Source organism: Blennius ocellaris (genome assembly GCF_963422515.1).
Source record: "Blennius ocellaris genome assembly, chromosome: 20".
Taxonomy (NCBI): Eukaryota; Metazoa; Chordata; class Actinopteri; order Blenniiformes; family Blenniidae; genus Blennius; species Blennius ocellaris.
The window spans coordinates 11389-34064 of NC_137669.1; the positions used below are offsets into that span (position 1 = coordinate 11389).

Below are 22676 nucleotides of genomic sequence, written 5' to 3' on the forward strand. Positions count from 1 at the left end.
CTTGCAAATTATAACTGCTGACTGACCAACCAATGAGTTTACAGAACTAAACAAGATAAACTTTGCAGATCAAGATTCTTACATTTTACTGCCAATTTATGAGAGTGCATCTAAATACCGACATACCTTCCTACCTACCCTACCTACCTACCTACCTACCTACCTACCTACCTACCTACCTACCTACCTACCTACCTACCTACCTACCTACCTACCTACCTACCTACCTACCTACCTACCTACCTACCTACCTACCTACCTACCTACCTACCTACCTACCTACCTACCTACCTACCTACCTACCTACCTACCTACCTACCTACCTACCTATCTACCTACCTACCTACCTACCTACCTATCTACCTACCTACCTACCTACCTACCTACCTACCTACCTATCTACCTACCTACCTACCTACCTACCTAACCACCTACCTACCAACATACCTACCCACCCACCTACCTACCTACCTACCTACCTACCGACCTACCTACCTACCCACCTACCTACCCACCTACCTACCAACATACCTACCACCTACCTACCTACCTATCTACCTACCTACCTACCTACCTACCTACCTACCTACCTACCTACATACATACCTACCTACCCACCTACCTACCAACATACCTACCCACCCACCTACCTACCTACCTACCTACCTACCTACCTACCTACCTACCTACCTACATACCTACCTACCCACCTACCTACCAACATACCTACCCACCCACCTACCTACCTACCTACCTACCTACCTACATACCTACCTACCTACCTACCTACCTACCTACCTACCTACCTACCTACCTACCTACCTACATACATACCTACCTACCCACCTACCTACCAACATACCTACCCACCCACCTACCTACCTACCTACCTACCTACATACATACCTACCTACCTACCTACATACCTACCTACCCACCTACCTACCAACACACCTACCCACCCACCTACCTACCTACCTACCTACCTACCTACATACCCACCTTCCTTCCTACCTACCTACCTACCTACCTACCTACCTACCCACCCACCTACCTACCCACCTACCAACATACCTACCCACCCACCTACCTACCTACCTACCTACCTACCTACCTACCCACCTACCTACCAACATACCTACCCACCCACCTACCTACCTACCTACCTACCTACATACCTACCTACCTACATACCCTCCTACCTACCTACCTACCTACCTACCTACCTACCTACCTACCTACCTACCTACCATCTGCCTACCTACCTACCTACCTACCTACCTACCCACCTACCTACCAACATACCTACCCACCCACCTACCTACCTACCTACCTACCTACCTACCTACCTACCTACCTACCTACCCACCTACCTACCTACCTACCTACCAACCCACCTACCTACCTACCTACCTATCTACCTACCTACCTACCTACCCACCTACCTACCTACCTACCTACCTACCTACCTACCCACCCACCTACCTACCCACCTACCAACATACCTACCCACCCACCTACCTACCTACCTACCTACCTACCTACCTACCTACCTACCTACCTACCTACCTACCCACCTACCTACCAACATACCTACCCACCCACCTACCTACCTACCTACCTACCTACCTACATACCTACCTACCTACCTACATACCTACCTACCCTCCTACCTACCTACCTACCTACCTACCTACCTACCTACCATCTGCCTACCTACCTACCTACCTACCTACCTACCTACCTACCTACCTACCATCTGCCTACCTACCTACCTACCTCCCTACCACCTGCCTACCTACCTGCAGTTCTCAGTAAACAGAGCCCTTGCAGTCCAGTGCACCAGGTTCCAGACTGCAGACAGAGACCTTCACAGCACCGTGACGTTCCAGACTAAGGACAGAGACCTTCACAGCACCGTGACGTTCCAGACTGCAGACAGAGACCTTCACAGCACCGTGACGTTCCAGACTGCAGACAGAGACCTTCACAGCACCGTGACGTTCCAGACTGCAGACAGAGACCTTCACAGCACCGTGACGTTCCAGACTGCAGACAGAGACCTTCACAGCACCGTGACGTTCCAGACTAAGGACAGAGACCTTCACAGCACCGTGACGTTCCAGACTGCAGACAGAGACCTTCACAGCACCGTGACGTTCCAGCCCCGGTGTTCCCTCTTAAAACCTCCAGCATTGAGATGTTTTCCATGCAGCCCTCCACCCAGCGGGGACCAGTAAAACTCTGAATTACATCAGAGATGGAGAGAGGGAGGAAAAATTCTTCAAGTATGAGAAAACTTTATTGCTCTCCTCTTCCTCCTCCTCCTCTCACTTTTCCTCCCCCCTCTTCATCCCTCCATCTCTACATCTCGTCCTGCTGCTCAGTTGCTCCGTGCTTGTGAGGAAAGTACTCGTCCACTCAGGTAAGACGCACCTTCAGCCTCTTTAAATCCATTTCATTCATTCATCTGGAGGACATGTGTTGTTTTACATCAAGATGTTTGTTACGGGACTGTTCTGGAGTTTGGAGCTGAGAAACGTGTTATTGTTCTGAATGGGGTCTCATCTGCAGGGTTGATTTCATCAACATTCACTCCTTCATCATTGGCATTTTGCATGTTTTTTACTGTGATTATTGTGAAAGTGTGAATATTTTTGTTTCTCACTTTGTCAACTGTGAAAAAAAACATTCAATCATTTTTGCTTAAAACTATTATTATATAGATTATTATATATTATGTAGTTTGAAAAAACAATATTGCGTAAAGAGACGTTGTTTATATAATTGAATATCAAAGTGAATTCTTGAGATATTTGGATGTTTTGTGGATTTTGTCCAGTTTGAGGGTTTTTAATCTTCAATGACAGAAACAATCAGAGAAACCAAACAACTCCTAAAAGAAACAACACACACGTTTATTTTAAACTATCATCTTTCAGACTCCGAGAAGAAATAAAGGGAATTTAAAGAGCCATCAGTCAGAAAATGTATAACAGCAAATATGTCAAGAAGGATTTCTCCAATCGTCACTGAGTTTCCTGTTAAGATGCTGAGAGATAAACTGGATGTTTTCAACATTTATTGACCAAACACATCAGAACATGAAACCTTAAGATAAAAGATGAAGGATGAAGGAGGAGGCGATCAGGATCTGGATCATTGTGGACCAGTGTGAAGGTTCTGGATCATTGTGGACCAGTGTGAAGGTTCTGGATCATTGTGGACCAGTGTGAAGGTTCTGGATCATTGTGGACCAGTGTGAAGGTTCTGGATCATTGTGGACCAGACTAAGATGTTGTCCAGTAGCAGAAGGGTTAGGGGTAGGGTTAGGGTTAGGGTTGGGGTAGGGTTAGGGTTAAGGGTAGGATTAGGGGTAGGGTTAGGGTTGGGGTAGGGTTAGGGGTAGGGTTAGGGTTAGCGGTAGGGTTAGGGTTAGGGTTAGGGTTAGTGATAGGGGTAGGGGTAGGGGTAGGGTTAGGGTTAGGGTTAGGGTTAGTGATAGGGTTAGGGGTAGGGGTAGGGTTAGGGTTAGTGATAGGGTTTGGGGTAAGGGTAGGGTTAGGGTTAGGGGTTAGGTTAGGCTTAGCAGAAGGCTCTGCTCGGCTAACTGATGGTGTTTTTGACACTTTTATCAAGTATCTGTGATTTTGGGACGACGTGACTTCATGGCTGCTTCTGGAATCTTCTGACGCTCTTCCAGAGAAACATCTGCACATGTTGAAGGAATGTGAGTTTAGTTCCTTTAAGATCACAAACATGAAGGTTTGGAGGATTTCTTATATAAACACGCTACGAACCGGCTTCCAGTTTGTACAGTGACGCAGCGTTCGTACGTCACGTCTGAACTTGCGTCTCTCATAAAGCAAAGTACTAAGCTGATGGTCATGCTAACAGTTTGTTTGGTGAGATTGATCGAGAAGAACTTTTGTATCATTGATCTCTTCACCAATGGAAGTTGGGGTGACGGTTTGATTTCTTGGTTTTTGGGGATCTATGTTGCCAACTTTTCGCAAAAACTATTGACCCCAATTGTATGACATTTTCAGAGATGATTTGCTTTTATCTCAAGATGGTTTCATAAACTTTTGAGAGCGATTGGGTCAAAGGTCAAAGTCTCGGTCATGAAAAGATCAAAAATCTTTTTTTGTCATGAAGCATTCAGTTTTAAAGTTCCTCTACCAGAATCCACATGGGGAAAACGAAAAGATTTAGAACTCAGTTTTAGTTGTTGATGTACATCTCTAATACATTGTCAATACCTTTCTGGAGCAAATTCCTCATTAAACTCATACAAACACATAGCATTTTAAATTTGTATGACATACTGGGTTTGTTGACGTCTTTGCGGGTCACGTGATCTGGCGAAATGTCTCTGGAAAAACAATTAACAACAAGGTTCTCAAAGTGACAAGTTTCTCCTTGGAGGTTTAAAAAGTTCAATGTCTTATGACCAAATGTCTGAGTCAGAACTCAGACGTTTGGTTATTTAAGTTCACATGCTGTCTCCTCTTGCCTGTCATGATCTGCGTCCGTCTTTATTTTAACGAAAAATAAATAATCATACAGGCAGTTGGACTTAGCAGACAGCTTGTGACCTGACTCAACTGATTCTGGCTGTCTTAGATGTCCATCATTTTATTTATATGTGTCATTTGTGGACTAGTTCTGGCTGTCAGATAGACGTCCAGATTATGGCCTGGCATGGATGGACATGTCTTGGACGTCTATGGACATTGCTTGCTCAGTGGGCTCTTTCTATGAAAAAGTCTTTTTTTCAGGCTGAATCGGTCAAATGTTGATATTTTCACTTGAGCTGCTGCAATACCATCTTTGATTTCCCAGAAACCTTTGCACTGTGCAGACTGAGAAAGACGAGACGGACGATGGAGTTGAGTCAGCATTCCTTATTGCATCCAGCAAAAAGAGACCCCCCCCCCCCCCCCCCCGAATAATCAAAATGGCATTACTGGCACTACTACAAAATAAATAAACAAACATTTTTTTTAAGTCCATTTTGGAAGGTCTTAGCACCTGACCATAATGGCTGCGTGGCACCCCCAATGGAGGCGGTGCAGGTCCCGGCACCGGGGTTAAGGCAGGTGCAGGGGACATTGCGGCAGCTGACGGTTTGGGAGGGTGCCCACGTCTAGGGGGTTGCGCCCCCTCCACTGGCTGCTCTGGCATGACATGGGCAGGTTTCAGACGGTCCACTGAAACCCGGACATGTCTAGCCCCCATAGCCACCACAAGGTTCTTTGGCCTGTCTCCAGAACGGGAAATGGGCCGTCATACTCGGTGAAGTGGGGAACAGTGGGTCTTGTGCCGAATGAATACATATTCAGCTGCCAACCGGTTGTTTGGTACATAGGACCCGGGCAGGCAGTGATGAACGAGAAGCGGGTAGAACCTGCAGGCTGCCTTCTTGAAGACTGGCTGCCTGGCTGTAACCAGCATGGGTTCTGATGGTTCTGGCAGGAACTCTCCAGGGACCCGCAAGGGCTGACCGAACACCAGTTCTGCAGATGACAACTGGAGAGCTTCCTTAGGGGCCAAACACAGGCCCAGCATGACTCACAGCAGCCCGGTCGACGTGTCACAGAGGAGTGTGGTCCTGCTGTCATGGAAGACCACACCCTGTAGCCGTAAACCTGTGGCGGCTGTCCTGAAGGCCTGGATGTCGGAGTCGGTCAGCCATGGCAGTGTAGTCCACCCCAAGGTGCACAGAGTCCACGTGTGCCCGGGAGAGGCAGTCGGCCACAGCATTGTTTTTTCCGGACACATGCTGAATGTCTGAAATGGCAGAGAGGTGGCGCTGCTGCCGCCCAGACCATGGCGCCGAGGTCTTGGACATGGCGAAGGTGAGGATAGGGTTGGGTATCGAAATTCGGTTCCAAGTAGGAACCGAATCAAAAACGGTGGATACCGGGTACCCATAAAAAATTCTATTTTCTGGGTACCCATTAGGGCTGCTCAATTAATTGAATTCTAATCGCAATTATGATTACAGCTCGAGAGAATCTCAAAATTCTTATAATCGAAGAAAAAACTATTATGTTATAGAGCCGATGAACGGGAGTTGGAGGCGACGTGTTCAGTAAGGAACTCCAAACTTTATTTTCTATTCCAACACACTCTGAAATGCTTTTTCTTTCTCTCTTTTTTCTCACATCTCCAACTTAGCGCCACACGGTGGAACAACTAAACTACTTGTACTCGAAAACCCCACCTGTCTACGAAATAAAGTTCCCCACCACCCCACAGTCACTGGGTGAATTTATGGTAAATGGTCTAGATTTATATAGCGCCTTCTAACCACACTGAGGTAGTCCCAAAGCGCTTTACATATCAGCTCACTCACCCATTCACGCTCACATTCACACACCAATGGGACAGAGCTGCCATGCAAGGCGCTAGTCGACCACTGGGAGCAATTTAGGGTTCAGTGTCTTGCCCAAGGACACTTCGACACATAGACTGGTGTAGACTGGGATCGAACCTCCGACCTCTCACTCCGAAAGACGACCACTCTACCAACTGATCACCACAGTGGGGAACTTTATTTTGTAGAAAGGCAGGCTTTCGAGTCGGAAGTATTTTGGTGTTACACTGCGCTGCGCTCTCAGGTTGGAGAGAGAAATTAAAACTTTTACCAATTTATCAAAGTATTTCGATAAATTGGTGGCGAAGTTGCGGATGGGAGTCCCGCCAGCGGCATCCTTCTGCTTGCGACATCGGTGAGGGAGGCGGGGATGATGCTACTCTGTGCGCCGGTGTCCACGAGGAAACGCCTCCCGGATAGAGTGTCTTGTGTGAGCATCATTCTTGTGCCGATCTGTACCTGCTGAGAACTGCCAACAGGTTCTCCATCAGCTCCGTGGGTTTGCTGTCTCCCAAGCCGTTGAGAGACAGGAGACGCTCTGCTTGCTCGGCTGTAACAGCCGGAGGAGTTGAGCTTTGAGCGCTGTGTTTTTTTTCCGTGCGCAGGCGGGTCCTGAAGCAGCCGCATTACTTGGTGGGTGGCGGAAGAATCCAGCACAGCGACAATGTGGAAGTATGTCGTGTCGTGTACTGTAACTCCTCGGAGATGGAACCGAGTCTGGATATGCTGGAACCACGCCTCTGGATCGTGCTGCCAAAAACTCTGGCAGTTTGACAGCAGTGGCACACACCACAGGCTCCCAGCGCTGCGGGCTTCTACAGACATGTTAGGATGTCAAGGTCTCCAATGTGGAGGCTGTGAAAGATGAGACTGAGGAGGAAGTCGAGTTGGCTTTGCTTTATTGCCTTCAACAACAACAACGTGTCAAACATTTCCCCCGTACATCCCCGTTACCAACACACCACCAAACATCACCAACACACCCACTGCCTTCTGTTTGAGAGAACCTCTCCAGGGGCACGACACAGCGTGCAGATTTCTGAAGACGACGTCAGTGTAGGGATTTATTACCTCATAAGATCACTATTTATGTTTTGGTTGGCTATCGATAATGATTAATAATTATCAAAGATAGTTATTAGTAATGTTATTGAAATGTAATCTGATGTGTATCAGAACCTCGGAGCTCCACCTGTCTTAACAGGAAATGATAGTCAATTCAGTTCTATCAGTCTCATAAGATATACTAAACAGTTCATCAGGAATTTGAATTAATAGTTAAATTAATTACAATTACCAGAATTAACAGTAAAGGTTGAAGGATTTTGGAGTTCTTGACACAGAAGAGGTCGACATTTCATTCACCTTTGTGCTCATTCACCTTTGTGTGTGTGTGTGTGGGTGTGTGTGTGTGTGTGTGTGTGTGTGTGTGTGTGTGTGTGTGTGGGGAGAGAGAGAGAGAGAGAGAGAGAGAGAGAGAGAGAGAGAGAGAGAGAGAGAGAGAGAGGTGGAGGGAGTGTGTGTGTGAGATGTGTGATGAACTACAAAACAAGATGGCGGATCACAAGAAACTCCATTCCAATGGAGGTTATCAGAGAGCAGGAAGTCTGTCCTGGGTCTCCACCATGTGCTGGAGAACAATGGAACATGGAAGCTAGTCTTTAGCGTCTGCTTCCTGTGTGTCTCTGCTAAAGGACCATTTCTAGAATGACTTGATGTGAATGAGACTTGTTTTGTAAAACGTCAGGAGTCGTCAGATGGTGTTCAGTTACTGTGTGATGTTGTCTTTGATGTGATATGTGTAGGATTGTGAGTTAACTAGTTAGTAAAGCAAAGATTAGCATGCAGACCCTGTGTCTGTGGCAGAGCTAACGTTGGTTTACAGGTTGATCACTGCTCCTAATATCATTATCTATAGAACTCAATCACTGTAACAGAACCAACACATCTTCATAAAGTTAAACAGTTCTATCATAACATCAGGTTTAACTAATCTCAGGTAAAGCCCAGTTGTTCCCACTTCCTTGAAGGAGTTCAGTTGTTGTCCTGCTGGAGGGAAGCTGGTGTCTTCTCCTGTAGTTAGCACCTCCTGCTAACTGTGGTTGCTGGTTCTGCAGGCTGAGGAGAAGAAGATGAAGTTGATGTTTCAGGAGTCCTTCTTTGCAGCTCCTGGTTGTTCCTTTTGTCCAGACTGAGGAGCTGGTCGCTCAGGTCTGTGATGGTTTTCCTGCTGGTTGAGGAAAACACAAAGAAGTTCTGTGAGGCGTCGTTTCCCTGGTCCGTCCTGGAGGAACTGGTTGGTTTTCCTGGTTGATGGGAGATCAGACTCTGGGTGCTGGTCTCTGGACCAGGGGAAGGTCTGACCCTCGTGGTGGGTCAGCAGAGGAGTTGAGGAGTGAAGGCCCTGGTTGCAGGTCTCTGGTGTTAGCTGTATGCTAACACTGGGTGAGTGTTAGCTGCATGCTAACGCTGGGTGAGTGTTAGCTGGATGCTAATGCTGGGTGTGTGTTAGCTGTATGCTAAAGCTGGGTGAGTGTTCGCTGTATGCTAACACTGGGTGAGTGTTAGCTGTATGCTAATGCTGGGTGAGTGTTAGCTGTATGCTAATGCTGGGTGAGTGTTAGCTGTATGCAAACTCTGGGTGAGTGTTAGCTGTATGCTAACAATGGGTGAGTGTTAGCTGTATGCTAACACTGGGCGAGTGTTAGCTGTATGCTAACGCTGGGTGAGTGTTAGCTGTATGCTAGCACTGGGTGAGTGTTCGCTGTATGCTAATGCTGGGTGAGTGTTAGCTGTATGCTAATGCTGGGTGAGTGTTAGCTGTATGCTAATGCTGGGTGAGTGTTCGCTGTATGCTAACACTGGGTGAGTGTTAGCTGTATGCTAATGCTGGGTGAGTGTTAGCTGTATGCTAACACTGGGTGAGTGTTAGCTGTATGCTAATGCTGCGTGAGTGTTAGCTGTATGCTAACACTGGGTGAGTGTTAGCTGTATGCTAATGCTGGGTGAGTGTTAGCTGTATGCTAACGCTGGGTGAGTGTTAGCTGTATGCAAACGCTGGGTGAGTGCTAGCTGTATGCCAATGCTGGGTGAGTGTTAGCTGTATGCTAACACTGGGCGAGTGTTAGCTGTATGGTAACGGTGGGTGAGTGTTAGCTGTATGCTAGCACTGGGTGAGTGTTAGCTGTATGCTAATGCTGGGTGAGTGTTAGCTGTATGCTAACGCTGGGTGAGTGTTAGCTGTATGCTAATGCTGGGTGAGTGCTAGCTGTATGCTAACGCTGGGTGAGTTGAGCTGCTGGGAAGCAGCTCTTCTCACAGTGTTCACAGGAGAAGATTCTCTGCCAGACTCTCTGAGACTGGTTTTACAGGCTTTTGTTGCAAGTGTGTGGATTCGAAGGTGTGAAATCCTGAGAGCTTCAACCAATCAGTGACTGGCAGAGTTAATTGGGAAGTGTCTTGTGAGTAGAAAGTGGGGGAGGGTCTGCTGTGGTAAAAGCCCCCCCACTGGGTATGATGGTCAATCACATTCCTGGGTCAGAATTCATGTCATGACTGTATCAAGACATATGAAACTTGTCTTTCCCTAGAAATGAACAAACTTTCTGTGGTCTTGTGAGATCCCAACATCAGTTAGCAACAAAATGTGATGCTACAAATTCAAGTTTGTTTGTAGACATCTTGCCTTTGGTGTGAAGGATTTAGGCAACTGCAGATTGGAAATTTGTGCAATGAGTGGTGATGGTCTTGTTTTGATGTGTTGGTATATTCTCCTTTAATGGGAAGTAAGATTTTTTTCTGGAAGAGAACTTTAATGCCATTAATCAAACCAATGCCAAAATGTTCCCTTTTCAATTCTTTACCCTTTGATATGCCACATGAAGTAATCCCTTCATTACCCTTGTTAGCGATTGGGGGTGAAAGGTCGGGTGGGGGGGTCACAGGGCAAGGAAATGTACATCAGTGTCAAACAGTAATAGCATGAATCAATCCAAACGACCATGACAAATGATGGAAGGAGTGGTGTGGTGGATCAAATAACCATGTAATCTATTGGTTTCCATGGTGACAAATGTGGTGTTGACGAAGTGTTAATAAGCTGCCAACGGCTAACAGACTCATAAACTGCTAGCATCTAATGGACTTGTTAACTGCTAATGTCATTGTAAACGGCTAACAGCTAATGGGCTTGAAAACTGCAAATCAGTTCATAAATTGCTGATGACTTGTAAACTGGTAACAGACTCATAAACCACCAATGGCTAATGGACTTGTGACATGCTAATCGCTAACAGAATCCTAAACTGCTAATGGACTTGTAAAGCATTAATGGCTAACAGACTCGTAAAATGCTAATGGCTAATGAACTCTTTAGCTGCAAACAGACTTGAAAGAGCCGCAGTCGCAGCACAAGATGAGTACCTCATAAGATGAGTACCTCACAAGATGAGTACCTCATAAGATGAGTACCTCACAAGATGAGTAACTCACAAGATGAGTACCTCACAAGCTCCGTTAGGTGGCAGCTCCATCAGGCCTCCGTCAGGCGACAGCTCCGTCAGGTGGCAGCTCCATCAGGTGGCAGCTCCATCAGGCGGCAGCTCCGTCAGGTGGCAGCTCCGTTAGGTGGCAGCTCCGTCAGGTGGCAGCTCCGTCAGGCGGCAGCTCCATCAGGTGGCAGCTCCGTTAGGTGGCAGCTCCGTTAGGTGGCAGCTCCGTCAGGTGGCAGCTCCATCAGGTAGCAGCTCCGTCAGGCGGCAGCTCCGTTAGGCGGCAGCTGCGTCAGGCGACAGCTCCGTCAGGCGGCAGCTCCATCAGGTCTCCGTCAGGTGGCAGCTCCATCAGGCGGCAGCTCCATCAGGTGGCAGCTCCATCAGGCGGCAGCTCCGTTAGGTGGCAGCTCCGTCAGGTCTCCGTCAGGCGGCAGCTCCGTCAGGCGGCAGCTCCGTCAGGCGGCAGCTCCGTCAGGTGGCAGCTCCGTCAGGCGGCAGCTCCATCAGGCGGCAGCTCCGTCAGGTGGCAGCTCCGTCAGGCGGCAGCTCCATCAGGCGGCAGCTCCGTCAGGTGGCAGCTCTGTCAGGTCTCCGTCAGGTGGCAGCTCCATCAGGTGGCAGCTCCATCAGGCGGCAGCTCCGTCAGGTGGCAGCTCCGTCAGGTCTCCGTCAGGTGGCAGCTCCATCAGGTGGCAGCTCCATCAGGCGGCAGCTCCGTCAGGTGGCAGCTCCGTCAGGTCTCCGTCAGGTGGCAGCTCCGTCAGGCGGCAGCTCCGTCAGAAGTTCATCTGCTGCTTCTTCAGAAACCTCCTGGACCAAACCCTTGGACGTCTCTGGAGGACGAGACCCGGTCAGAGTCCAGCGATGGTTCCCGTCATGGTTCCGCTGCTCCTCGCCCTCCTGCTGCTCCACCCGGCCCGACCCAGCCCAGCAGCCTCCACAGGCTTACAGCTCAGAGGTCCCAGGTCACCCAGAGACACCCAGCAGGACTCCATCAAGGTGATTCATTTTGGCCTCAGCACTTTGGTTACATTATTTGGCGGCATGGCTCGGTTGGTACAGCGGTCATCTCCCAAATGGAGGTTGCAGGTTCAAATCCCATCTCTGCCAGCCCACATGTCGAATTGTCCTTGGTCAAGACACTGAACCCTGAACTGCCTGAATGCAGTGTGAGAGTGAGTGGGCCAGGGCAGCTGTGGCTACGGAGTTCACCACCATCCAGTATGAATCATGTAATGTAAACAGTCTTTGAGTGACCAGAAAACCAATGCATTATCATTGTTATTATTATTATTATTATTATTATTATTATTATTATTATTATTATTATTATTATTATTATTATTATTATTATTATTATTATTATTGACCAGTTATTACATTTCAGGTTTTATTACACGATATTTTATTACAATACTGGTTATTGTTAAATTTTGGGTCGTTGTTACGGATCAGGCCCTTACGTCAATTTTTACAGAAATAAACAGAAATTTAATTTAATATATATACAGTATATATATATATATATATATATATATATATATATATATATATATATATATATTTTATATTTAGATATTTTATTTATATATATATATATATATATATATTTTTTTTTTTTTTTTTTTAATATTTAGATATTTTATTTATATATATATATATATATATATATATATATATTTTTTTTTTTTTTTAATTATTATAATTTTTTTTCTAATAGATATTTACAGTTGAGAAATCACCTTCACGCGTCACGTTCCGGGTCTGTTTTTGTATCGCGTCTGTGATTTCTGTTCAAAAGAGATGCAGCGACGGTCAGTGTTCTGTTCAACGGTGGTCAGCGCCGCTGCCTCGCCGCTGCACCGCCGCTGCCTCGCCGCTGCCTCGCCGCTGCACCGCCGCTGCCTCGCCGCTGCCTCGCCGCTGCCTCGCCGCCGCTGCGCCGCCGCTGCGCCGCCGCTGCGTATTGCAAACAATAAGAGTTAACTAAACAACTAGTGCAAAGTGGAGGATGTAAACAACAACAGAGGATCATAAGATCTAGATCTGCCTCCAGGCTGAGACGACTGTTGTAACGCTACATATCTGCTGAGCTCTTAAGCCCCGCCCACTTTTTAAGGTCCTTTCTGCGGTGGAAACGGGTAGCAGATTTGGCTCCGGTGACGCTTTGCCGTACCGCTCCCTAACACTCCGTTCCGTCCTGCACTTTTGTGCGGTGGAAACGGGGCTATAGAGAGTACCAGGGACTAATTTATTCCACTGTTTCTGTGTTTCCTGTCTTCAGGTGATCATTTCAGAAGGTTGTTCCTCTCTAGGAGATTCTTCTGATTCCAGCCAAGAAGGTAAAATCAGTCTTCAGAATAATGCTGATGTGATGTTTGAGCTGTGAGTCTGGACGTCAGCTGCTCGCTGCTGCTCCTTTCAGGTAAAGACATCCTTCTTTCACCTGGATCTCCTCTGGTGCTCACACACAAGATCAAGCTGGTTCAGTCCGGTCCGGGGTCCGGGTCCGGGTCCGGGACATGTGGCTGTGAAGCTGACTTTGCCGCCCTCCGAGAGCGAGTGGAGAATCTGGAGCGGGAGGTGTCGGCGCTGAGGGAGAAATGTGGAGGACCTGAAGGAAACTGCTGCAGCTCCAAGGAGAGCAAAGGTGAAGCTGCTGCAGCAGATGAAACCTTTCTATGACCTTGAAACCTTGAGACCTTTTATAAATCTTGAAAAGCAGTTTAATAAGTCAACGCAGTGAGAGGTTCAGCTGGTGGGGACAGAAACCAGATAAATGAAGGAAAACATTCAGCCGAGACCGTAAAGCTACTGTGTTGCTCTACAGCCTTCTCACTGTTCCAACAGCAAACATGAAGACAGAAAGAAACTAACGGAATTCAGAATTCAGATGAAACATTGGAAACACACCAAATAAACATTTAAAGACAATCAGTATGAGACTGGAGATGTTCAGGATGGTCAAAGATGAATCGTTTTCTCTTATCGTCTTCGTTTTCTTCAGGCGCTGGCTGCTCCATCATACCGGATCCCGGCGACTGTCTGAACGAGTGCAGTGACCAGGGCCGCTGCGTGGACGGCCGCTGTGTCTGCTTCCCCGGGTTTACTGGGCCAGACTGCAGCGAGTCCAACTGCCCCGGGAACTGCAACAACAGGGGGCGCTGCGTGAACGGACAGTGCCAGTGTGACCCAGGCTTCGTCGGCGCCGACTGCTCCTCGCCCACCTGCCCTGACGGCTGCGGGGCTCACGGCCGCTGTGTGGACACCGGGTGTGTGTGTGACGCCGGCTTCTCGGGTCCCAGCTGCTTGGACCAGTCCTGCCCCGGGAACTGCAACAGTAGGGGGCGCTGCATCAACGGCGGCTGCGTCTGCAACCCTGGATTTACTGGACCCGACTGCTCAACCAAGGCCTGTCCAGATAACTGCAACGACCGCGGCCCCTGCGTTGACGGTGAATGTGTGTGCGACAGCGGGTTCTCCGGAGCCGACTGCTCAGACGCCTCCTGTCCCGGGAACTGCAACAACAGGGGGCGCTGCATTAAAGGGAAGTGTGTCTGTGATGGCGGGTTCTCCGGAGACGACTGCTCGGAGAAAGATTGCCCCAACAACTGCACCAACCGCGGGAAGTGTGTGAACGGGAAGTGTGTCTGCGAGGTTGGGTTTTCCGGACCAGACTGTGCATCCAAAGGCTGTCCCAACAACTGCAACACCAGGGGGCGCTGTGTCAAGGGGGGCTGTGTATGCCGGCGGAGCTTCACTGGACCAGACTGTGGCCAGTGTCAGGACGGGAGGACCGGACACAACTGTGACACCGGTGAGACACAAACACCTAAAACACCACAGAGGCTTCACATCTTTGTTTTTATCACGTCGCTTTGATTAGAAGAATAACAAGCAAAAACACAAAAACTTTCATCATTTTTGCTGATGATACTTTAATGTACGAAACATCCAGAAATCTCTTTCGCCACTGAGATATCATACAGTGGCTGATGTTGGCTGCAGCGTCCTCCATGAGGGGAAGATGACCATCATCACTCAGTGGTGTGCAGCAGGTAGGGTCCTTCCATTAGACCTGGAAGAGTATGAGGTCCTGAGACACCTGGACAGGTGAGGACAGCTGAGGACAGCTGAGGACAGCTGAGGACAGGTGAGGACAGGTGAGGACAGGTTTCCTTCATCCCAAGAAAAGTGAAAGAATGCATTTGAATTAAAGACAAAAAAATCCAAGCTATGACTTAATGAAACCTTTTTTTCTCTGATGAATTCAAGATAAACTCAGCAGTTTGACTCGGGTTTGTTTCCAGGAAGGATTCTTCTTTTGGCTCTGATGATTTTATTTTAACATTTCTATTAGCTTTAACTTGCACGTTCCCATCTGTCCTCCTGAAGCTCACTCCTGCCTCCACCCTCAATAGCACTGCAGCCACTGGAGGGTGCTGTGTGCGATGTTTCAAACATCCACACACTCCTGTCTCCACCTTGATGGTGTCGTTAGCACTGCAGCCACTGGAGGGAGTGTTTCTCTTTCATCTGTGTGACCTTTCAAAGTGACGAGGTGTTTGAACCTCTGTCTCTCAGCAGCAGCGCAGCTTTGGTTTTCCTTCCTTCAGAGTAGTGTGGGAGCAGAGCTCTGCTGTTTTCTCTTCACCCACATCACTGATCTAAGTGTTTAGACAAACTTTGAACATATTTAACAGTTGACATCATTTTTCTGCTGCTTCTCACCATCTGCAGTCCTGTTCCCACTGTCGGTGAGGGTTTTAGTTGTTGTTTTGGTTGTGGTTGTTTTAGTTGCTCCTGTCTCTTTGTTGTTGTTGTGATTGTGATTGTTGTAGTTGTTAAGGTTTTGGTCTTGAGCGGTTTTATTAGTAGTGTTTTTAAATTTTTTATGTTTCCTCTGTGTTTCAATTGGTTTTGATTCTGATTCTGATTGTGATTCTGATTCTGTTTCAGTCAGTTTCCTCTGTGTTTCAGTCAGTTTCCTCTGTGTTTCAGTCTGTTTTCTCTGTGTTTCAGTCAGTTTCCTCTGTGTTTCAGTCTGTTTCCTCTGTGTTTCAGTCAGTTTCCTCTGTGTTTCAGTCAGTTTCCTCTGTGTTTCAAATCTGTTTCCTCTGTGTTTCAGTCGGTTTTCTCTGTGTTTCAGTCGGCTTTCTCTGCGTTTCAGTCAGTTTCCTGTGTGTTTCAGTCCGTTTTCTCTGTGTTTCAGTCAGTTTCCTCTGTGTTTCAGTCAATTTCCTCTGTGTTTCAGTCTGTTTCCTCTCTGTTTCAGTCTGTTTCCACTGTGTTTCAGTCCGTTTCCTCTGTGTTTCAGTCCGTTTCCTCTCTGTTTCAGTCTGTTTCCTCTGTGTTTCAGTCTGTTTCCTCTGTGTTTCAGTCTGTTTCCTCTCTGTTTCAGTCAGTTTCCTCTGTGTTTCAGTCGGTTTCCTCTGTGTTTCAGTCGGCTTTCTCTGCGTTTCAGTCAGTTTCCTGTGTGTGTCAGTCCATTTTCTCTGTGTTTCTGTCAGTTTCCTCTGTGTTTCTGTCAGTTTCCTCTGTGTTTCAGTCAGTTTCCTCTGTGTTTCAGTCGGTTTCCTCTGTGTTTCAGTCGGTTTCCTCTCTGTTTCAGTCTGTTTCCTCTGTGTTTCAGTCTGTTTCCTCTCTGTTTCAGTCAGTTTCCTCTGTGTTTCAGTCGGTTTCCTCTGTGTTTCAGTCGGCTTTCTCTGCGTTTCAGTCAGTTTCCTGTGTGTGTCAGTCCATTTTCTCTGTGTTTCTGTCAGTTTCCTCTGTGTTTCAGTCGGTTTCCTCTGTGTTTCAGTCGGTTTTCTCTGTGTTTCAGACGGCTTTCTCTGCGTTTCAGTCTGTTTCCTCTGTGTTTCAGTCAGTTTCCTCTCTGTTTCAGTCAGTTTCCTCTGTGTTTCAGTCGGCTTTCTCTGCGTTTCAGTCTGTTTCCTCTGTGTTTCAGTCAGTTTCCTCTGTGTTTCAGTCTGTTTCCTCTGTGTTTCAGTCGATTTCCTCTGTGTTTCAGTCTGTTTCCTCTGTATTTCAGTCAGTTTCCTCTGTGTTTCAGTCTGTTTCCTCTCTGTTTCATTCAGTTTTCTCTGTGTTTCAGTCAGGTTCCTCTGTGTTTCCGTCCGTTTCTTCTGTGTTTCAGTCCGTTTTCTCTGTGTTTCAGTCAGTTTCCTCTGTGTTTCAGTCAGTTTCCTCTGTGTTTCAAATCTGTTTCCTCTGTGTTTCAGTCGATTTCCTCTGTGTTTCAGTCTGTTTCCTCTGTATTTCAGTCAGTTTCCTCTGTGTTTCAGTCTGTTTCCTCTCTGTTTCAGTCAGTTTTCTCTGTGTTTCAGTCAGGTTCCTCTGTGTTTCCGTCCGTTTCTTCTGTGTTTCAGTCCGTTTTCTCTGTGTTTCAGTCAGTTTCCTCTGTGTTTCAGTCAGTTTCCTCTGTGTTTCAAATCTGTTTCCTCTGTGTTTCAGTCGGCTTTCTCTGCGTTTCAGTCAGTTTCCTCTGTGTTTCAGTCAGTTTCCTCTGTGTTTCAGTCAATTTCCTCTGTGTTTCAGTCTGTTTCCTCTCTGTTTCAGTCTGTTTCCTCTGTGTTTCAGTCCGTTTCCTCTATGTTTCAGTCAGTTTCCTCTGTGTTTCAGTCTGTTTCCTCTGTGTTTCAGTCAGTTTCCTCTGTGTTTCTGTCAGTTTCCTCTGTGTTTCAGTCAGTTTCCTCTGTGTTTCAGTCTGTTTCCTCTCTGTTTCAGTCAGTTTCCTCTCTGTTTCAGTCCGTTTCCTCTGTGTTTCAGTCAGTTTCCTCTGTGTTTCAGTCTGTTTCCTCTGTGTTTCAAATCTGTTTCCTCTGTGTTTCAGCCGGCTTTCTCTGCGTTTCAGTCAGTTTCCTCTGTGTTTCAGTCAGTTTCCTCTGTGTTTCAGTCAGTTTCCTCTGTGTTTCAAATCTGTTTCCTCTGTGTTTCAGTCGGCTTTCTCTGCGTTTCAGTCTGTTTCCTCTGTGTTTCAGTCAGTTTCCTCTGTGTTTCAGTCTGTTTCCTCTGTGTTTCAGTCAGTTTCCTCTGTGTTTCAAATCTGTTTCCTCTGTGTTTCAGTCGGCTTTCTCTGCGTTTCAGTCTGTTTTCTCTGTGTTTCAGTCAGTTTCCTCTGTGTTTCAGTCTGTTTCCTCTGTGTTTCAGTCAATTTCCTCTGTGTTTCAGTCTGTTTCCTCTCTGTTTCAGTCCGTTTTCTCTGTGTTTCAGTCAGTTTCCTCTGTGTTTCAGTCTGTTTCCTCTGTGTTTCAGTCAGTTTCCTGTGTGTTTCAGTCCGTTTTCTCTGTGTTTCAGTCTGTTTCCTCTGTGCTTCAGTCTGTTTCCTCTGTGTTTCAGTCTGTTTCCTCTCTGTTTCAGTCAGTTTCCTCTGTGTTTCAGTCAGTTTCCTCTGTGTTTCAGTCTGTTTCCTCTCTGTTTCAGTCAGTTTCCTCTGTGTTTCAGTCTGTTTCCTCTGTGTTTCAGTCAGTTTCCTGTGTGTTTCAGTCCGTTTTCTCTGTGTTTCAGTCTGTTTCCTCTGTGCTTCAGTCTGTTTCCTCTGTGTTTCAGTCTGTTTCCTCTCTGTTTCAGTCAGTTTCCTCTGTGTTTCAGTCAGTTTCCTCTGTGTTTCAGTCTGTTTCCTCTCTGTTTCAGTCAGTTTCCTCTCTGTTTCAGTCAGTTTCCTCTGTGTTTCAAATCTGTTTCCTCTGTGTTTCAGTCCGTTTTCTCTGTGTTTCAGTCTGTTTCCTCTCTGTTTCAGTCAGTTTCCTCTGTGTTTCAGTCAGTTTCCTCTGTGTTTCCGTCTGTTTCTTCTGTGTTTCAGTCCGTTTTCTCTGTGTTTCAGTCGATTTCCTCTGTGTTTCAGTCTGTTTCCTCTCTGTTTCAGTCAGTTTCCTCTCTGTTTCAGTCAGTTTCCTCTGTGTTTCAAATCTGTTTCCTCTGTGTTTCAGTCCGTTTTCTCTGTGTTTCAGTCAGTTTCCTCTGTGTTTCAGTCTGTTTCCTCTCCGTTTCAGTCAGTTTCCTGTGTGTTTCAGTCCATTTTCTCTGTGTTTCTGTCAGTTTCCTCTGTGTTTCTGTCAGTTTCCTCTGTGTTTCAGTCGGATTCCTCTGTGTTTCAGTCAGTTTCCTCTGTGTTTCAGTCGGTTTTCTCTGTGTTTCAGTCGGCTTTCTCTGCGTTTCAGTCAGTTTCCTGTGTGTTTCACTCCATTTTCTCTGTGTTTCAGTCAGTTTCCTCTGTGTTTCAGTCTGTTTCCTCTGTGTTTCAGTCAGTTTCCTCTGTGTTTCAGTCGGCTTTCTCTCCGTTTCAGTCAGTTTCCTCTGTGTTTCAGTCGATTTCCTCTGTGTTTCAGTCAATTTCCTCTGTGTTTCAGTCCGTTTTCTCTGTGTTTCAGTCTGTTTCCTCTGTGCTTCAGTCTGTTTCCTCTGTGTTTCAGTCTGTTTCCTCTCTGTTTCAGTCAGTTTCCTCTGTGTTTCAGTCAGTTTCCTCTGTGTTTCAGTCTGTTTCCTCTCTGTTTCAGTCTGTTTCCTCTGTGTTTCAGTCTGTTTCCTTTGTGTTTCAGTCTGTTTCCTCTCTGTTTCAGTCAATTTCCTCTGTGTTTCAGTCAGTTTCCTCTGTGTTTCAGTCAGTTTCCTCTCTGTTTCAGTCAGTTTCCTCTCTGTTTCAGTCAGTTTCCTCTGTGTTTCAAATCTGTTTCCTCTGTGTTTCAGTCCGTTTTCTCTGTGTTTCAGTCAGTTTCCTCTGTGTTTCAGTCTGTTTCCTCTCTGTTTCAGTCAGTTTCCTCTGTGTTTCAGTCCGTTTTCTCTGTGTTTCAGTCTGTTTCCTCTGTGCTTCAGTCTGTTTCCTCTGTGTTTCAGTCTGTTTCCTCTCTGTTTCAGTCAGTTTCCTCTGTGTTTCAGTCAGTTTCCTCTGTGTTTCAGTCTGTTTCCTCTCTGTTTCAGTCTGTTTTCTCTGTGTTTCAGTCTGTTTCCTCTGTGTTTCAGTCTGTTTCCTCTCTGTTTCAGTCAGTTTCCTCTCTGTTTCAGTCAGTTTCCTCTGTGTTTCAGTCGGTTCCCTCTGTGTTTCAGTCGGCTTTCTCTGCGTTTCAGTCAGTTTCCTGTGTGTTTCAGTCCATTTTCTCTGTGTTTCTGTCAGTTTCCTCTGTGTTTCTGTCAGTTTCCTCTGTGTTTCAGTCGGATTCCTCTGTGTTTCAGTCAGTTTCCTCTGTGTTTCAGTCGGTTTTCTCTGTGTTTCAGTCGGCTTTCTCTGCATTTCAGTCAGTTTCCTGTGTGTTTTTCGTCCGTTTTCTCTGTGTTTCAGTCTGTTTCCTCTCTGTTTCAGTCAGTTTCCTCTCTGTTTCAGTCAGTTTCCTCTGTGTTTCAAATCTGTTTCCTCTGTGTTTCAGTCCGTTTTCTCTGTGTTTCAGTCTGTTTCCTCTCTGTTTCAGTCAGTTTCCTCTGTGTTTCAGTCAGTTTCCTCTGTGTTTCCGTCTGTTTCTTCTGTGTTTCAGTCCGTTTTCTCTGTGTTTCAGTCAGTTTCCTCTGTGTTTCAGTCTGTTTCCTCTGTGTTTCAGTCTGTTTCCTCTGTGTTTCAGTCAGTTTCCTCTGTGTTTCAGTCGGCTTTCTCTCCGTTTCAGTCAGTTTCCTCTGTGTTTCAGTCGATTTCCTCTGTGTTTCAGTCAATTTCCTCTGTGTTTCAGTCTGTTTCCTCTCTGTTTCAGTCTGTTTCCTCTGTGTTTCAGTCTGTTTCCTTTGTGTTTCAGTCTGTTTCCTCTCTGTTTCAGTCAATTTCCTCTGTGTTTCAGTCAGTTTCCTCTGTGTTTCAGTCAGTTTCCTCTGTGTTTCAGTCTGTTTCCTCTCTGTTTCAGTCAGTTTCCTCTCTGTTTCAGTCAGTTTCCTCTGTGTTTCAAATCTGTTTCCTCTGTGTTTCAGTCCGTTTTCTCTGTGTTTCAGTCAGTTTCCTCTGTGTTTCAGTCTGTTTCCTCTCTGTTTCAGTCAGTTTCCTCTGTGTTTCAGTCAGTTTCCTCTGTGTTTCAGTCTGTTTCCTCTGTGTTTCAGTCAGTTTCCTCTGTGTTTCAAATCTGTTTCCTCTGTGTTTCAGTCGGCTTTCTCTGCGTTTCAGTCTGTTTCCTCTGTGTTTCAGTCAATTTCCTCTGTGTTTCAGTCTGTTTCCTCTCTGTTTCAGTCAGTTTCCTCTGTGTTTCAGTCGGTTTCCTCTCTGTTTCAGTCTGTTTCCTCTGTGTTTCAGTCTGTTTCCTCTCTGTTTCAGTCAGTTTCCTCTCTGTTTCAGTCAGTTTCCTCTGTGTTTCAGTCGGTTCCCTCTGTGTTTCAGTCGGCTTTCTCTGCGTTTCAGTCAGTTTCCTGTGTGTTTCAGTCCATTTTCTCTGTGTTTCTGTCAGCTTCCTCTGTGTTTCTGTCAGTTTCCTCTGTGTTTCAGTCGGATTCCTCTGTGTTTCAGTCAGTTTCCTCTGTGTTTCAGTCGGTTTTCTCTGTGTTTCAGTCGGCTTTCTCTGCATTTCAGTCAGTTTCCTGTGTGTTTCAGTCTGTTTCCTCTCTGTTTCAGTCAGTTTCCTCTGTGTTTCAGTCAGTTTCCTCTGTGTTTCAGTCTGTTTCCTCTCTGTTTCAGTCAGTTTCCTCTGTGTTTCAGTCAGTTTCCTCTGTGTTTCAGTCAGTTTCCTCTGTGTTTCAGTCTGTTTCCTCTCTGTTTCAGTCAGTTTCCTCTCTGTTTCAGTCAGTTTCCTCTGTGTTTCAAATCTGTTTCCTCTGTGTTTCAGTCCGTTTTCTCTGTGTTTCAGTCTGTTTCCTCTCTGTTTCAGTCAGTTTCCTCTGTGTTTCAGTCAGTTTCCTCTGTGTTTCCGTCTGTTTCTTCTGTGTTTCAGTCCGTTTTCTCTGTGTTTCAGTCAGTTTTCTCTGTGTTTCAGTCTGTTTCCTCTGTGTTTCAGTCTGTTTCCTCTGTGTTTCAGTCAGTTTCCTCTGTGTTTCAAATCTGTTTCCTCTGTGTTTCAGTCGGCTTTCTCTGCGTTTCAGTCTGTTTCCTCTGTGTTTCAGTCAATTTCCTCTGTGTTTCAGTCTGTTTCCTCTCTGTTTCAGTCTGTTTCCTCTGTGCTTCAGTCTGTTTCCTCTGTGTTTCAGTCTGTTTCCTCTCTGTTTCAGTCAGTTTCCTCTGTGTTTCAGTCAGTTTCCTCTGTGTTTCAGTCTGTTTTCTCTCTGTTTCAGTCCGTTTTCTCTGTGTTTCAGTCTGTTTCCTCTCTGTTTCAGTCAGTTTCCTCTGTGTTTCAAATCTGTTTCCTCTGTGTTTCAGTCAGTTTCCTCTGTGTTTCAGTCGGTTTCCTCTCTGTTTCAGTCTGTTTCCTCTATGTTTCAATCTGTTTCCTCTGTGTTTCATTCTGTTTCCTTTGTGTTTCAGTCTGTTTCCTCTCGGTTTCAGTCAGTTTCCTCTGTGTTTCAGTCTGTTTCCTCTCTGTTTCAGTCAGTTTCCTCTGTGTTTCAAATCTGTTTCCTCTGTGTTTCAGTCCGTTTTCTCTGTGTTTCAGTCAGTTTCCTCTGTATTTCAGTCTGTTTCCTCTGTGTTTCAAATCTGTTTCCTCTGTGTTTCAGTCAGTTTCCTCTGTGTTTCAGTCCGTTTTCTCTGTGTTTCAGTCAGTTTCCTCTGTGTTTCAGTCTGTTTCCTCTGTGTTTCAGTCAGTTTCCTCTGTGTTTCAAATCTGTTTCCTCTGTGTTTCAGTCGGCTTTCTCTGCGTTTCAGTCTGTTTCCTCTGTGTTTCAGTCCTCTGTGTTTCAGTCTGTTTCCTCTCTGTTTCAGTCTGTTTCCTCTGTGTTTCAGTCTGTTTCCTCTGTGTTTCAGTCTG

General features: G+C 46.3%; 1 protein-coding gene across 1 annotated transcript in view; it reads left to right on the plus strand.

Annotated features, from left to right (window-relative positions):
- Positions 1-2370: 2370 nt before the first annotated feature.
- Positions 2371-22676, plus strand: part of LOC308144624 (uncharacterized protein) — a 109243-nt gene continuing 88937 nt past the window's right edge. The window contains exons 1-5 of the mRNA XM_080515791.1: positions 2371-2425; positions 11679-11874; positions 13160-13217; positions 13301-13525; positions 13883-14692. Of these exons, the coding sequence (XP_080371917.1) occupies positions 11740-11874; positions 13160-13217; positions 13301-13525; positions 13883-14692 (1228 nt within the window). The 5' untranslated portion in view covers positions 2371-2425; positions 11679-11739. The remainder of the gene's footprint in view (positions 2426-11678; positions 11875-13159; positions 13218-13300; positions 13526-13882; positions 14693-22676) is intronic.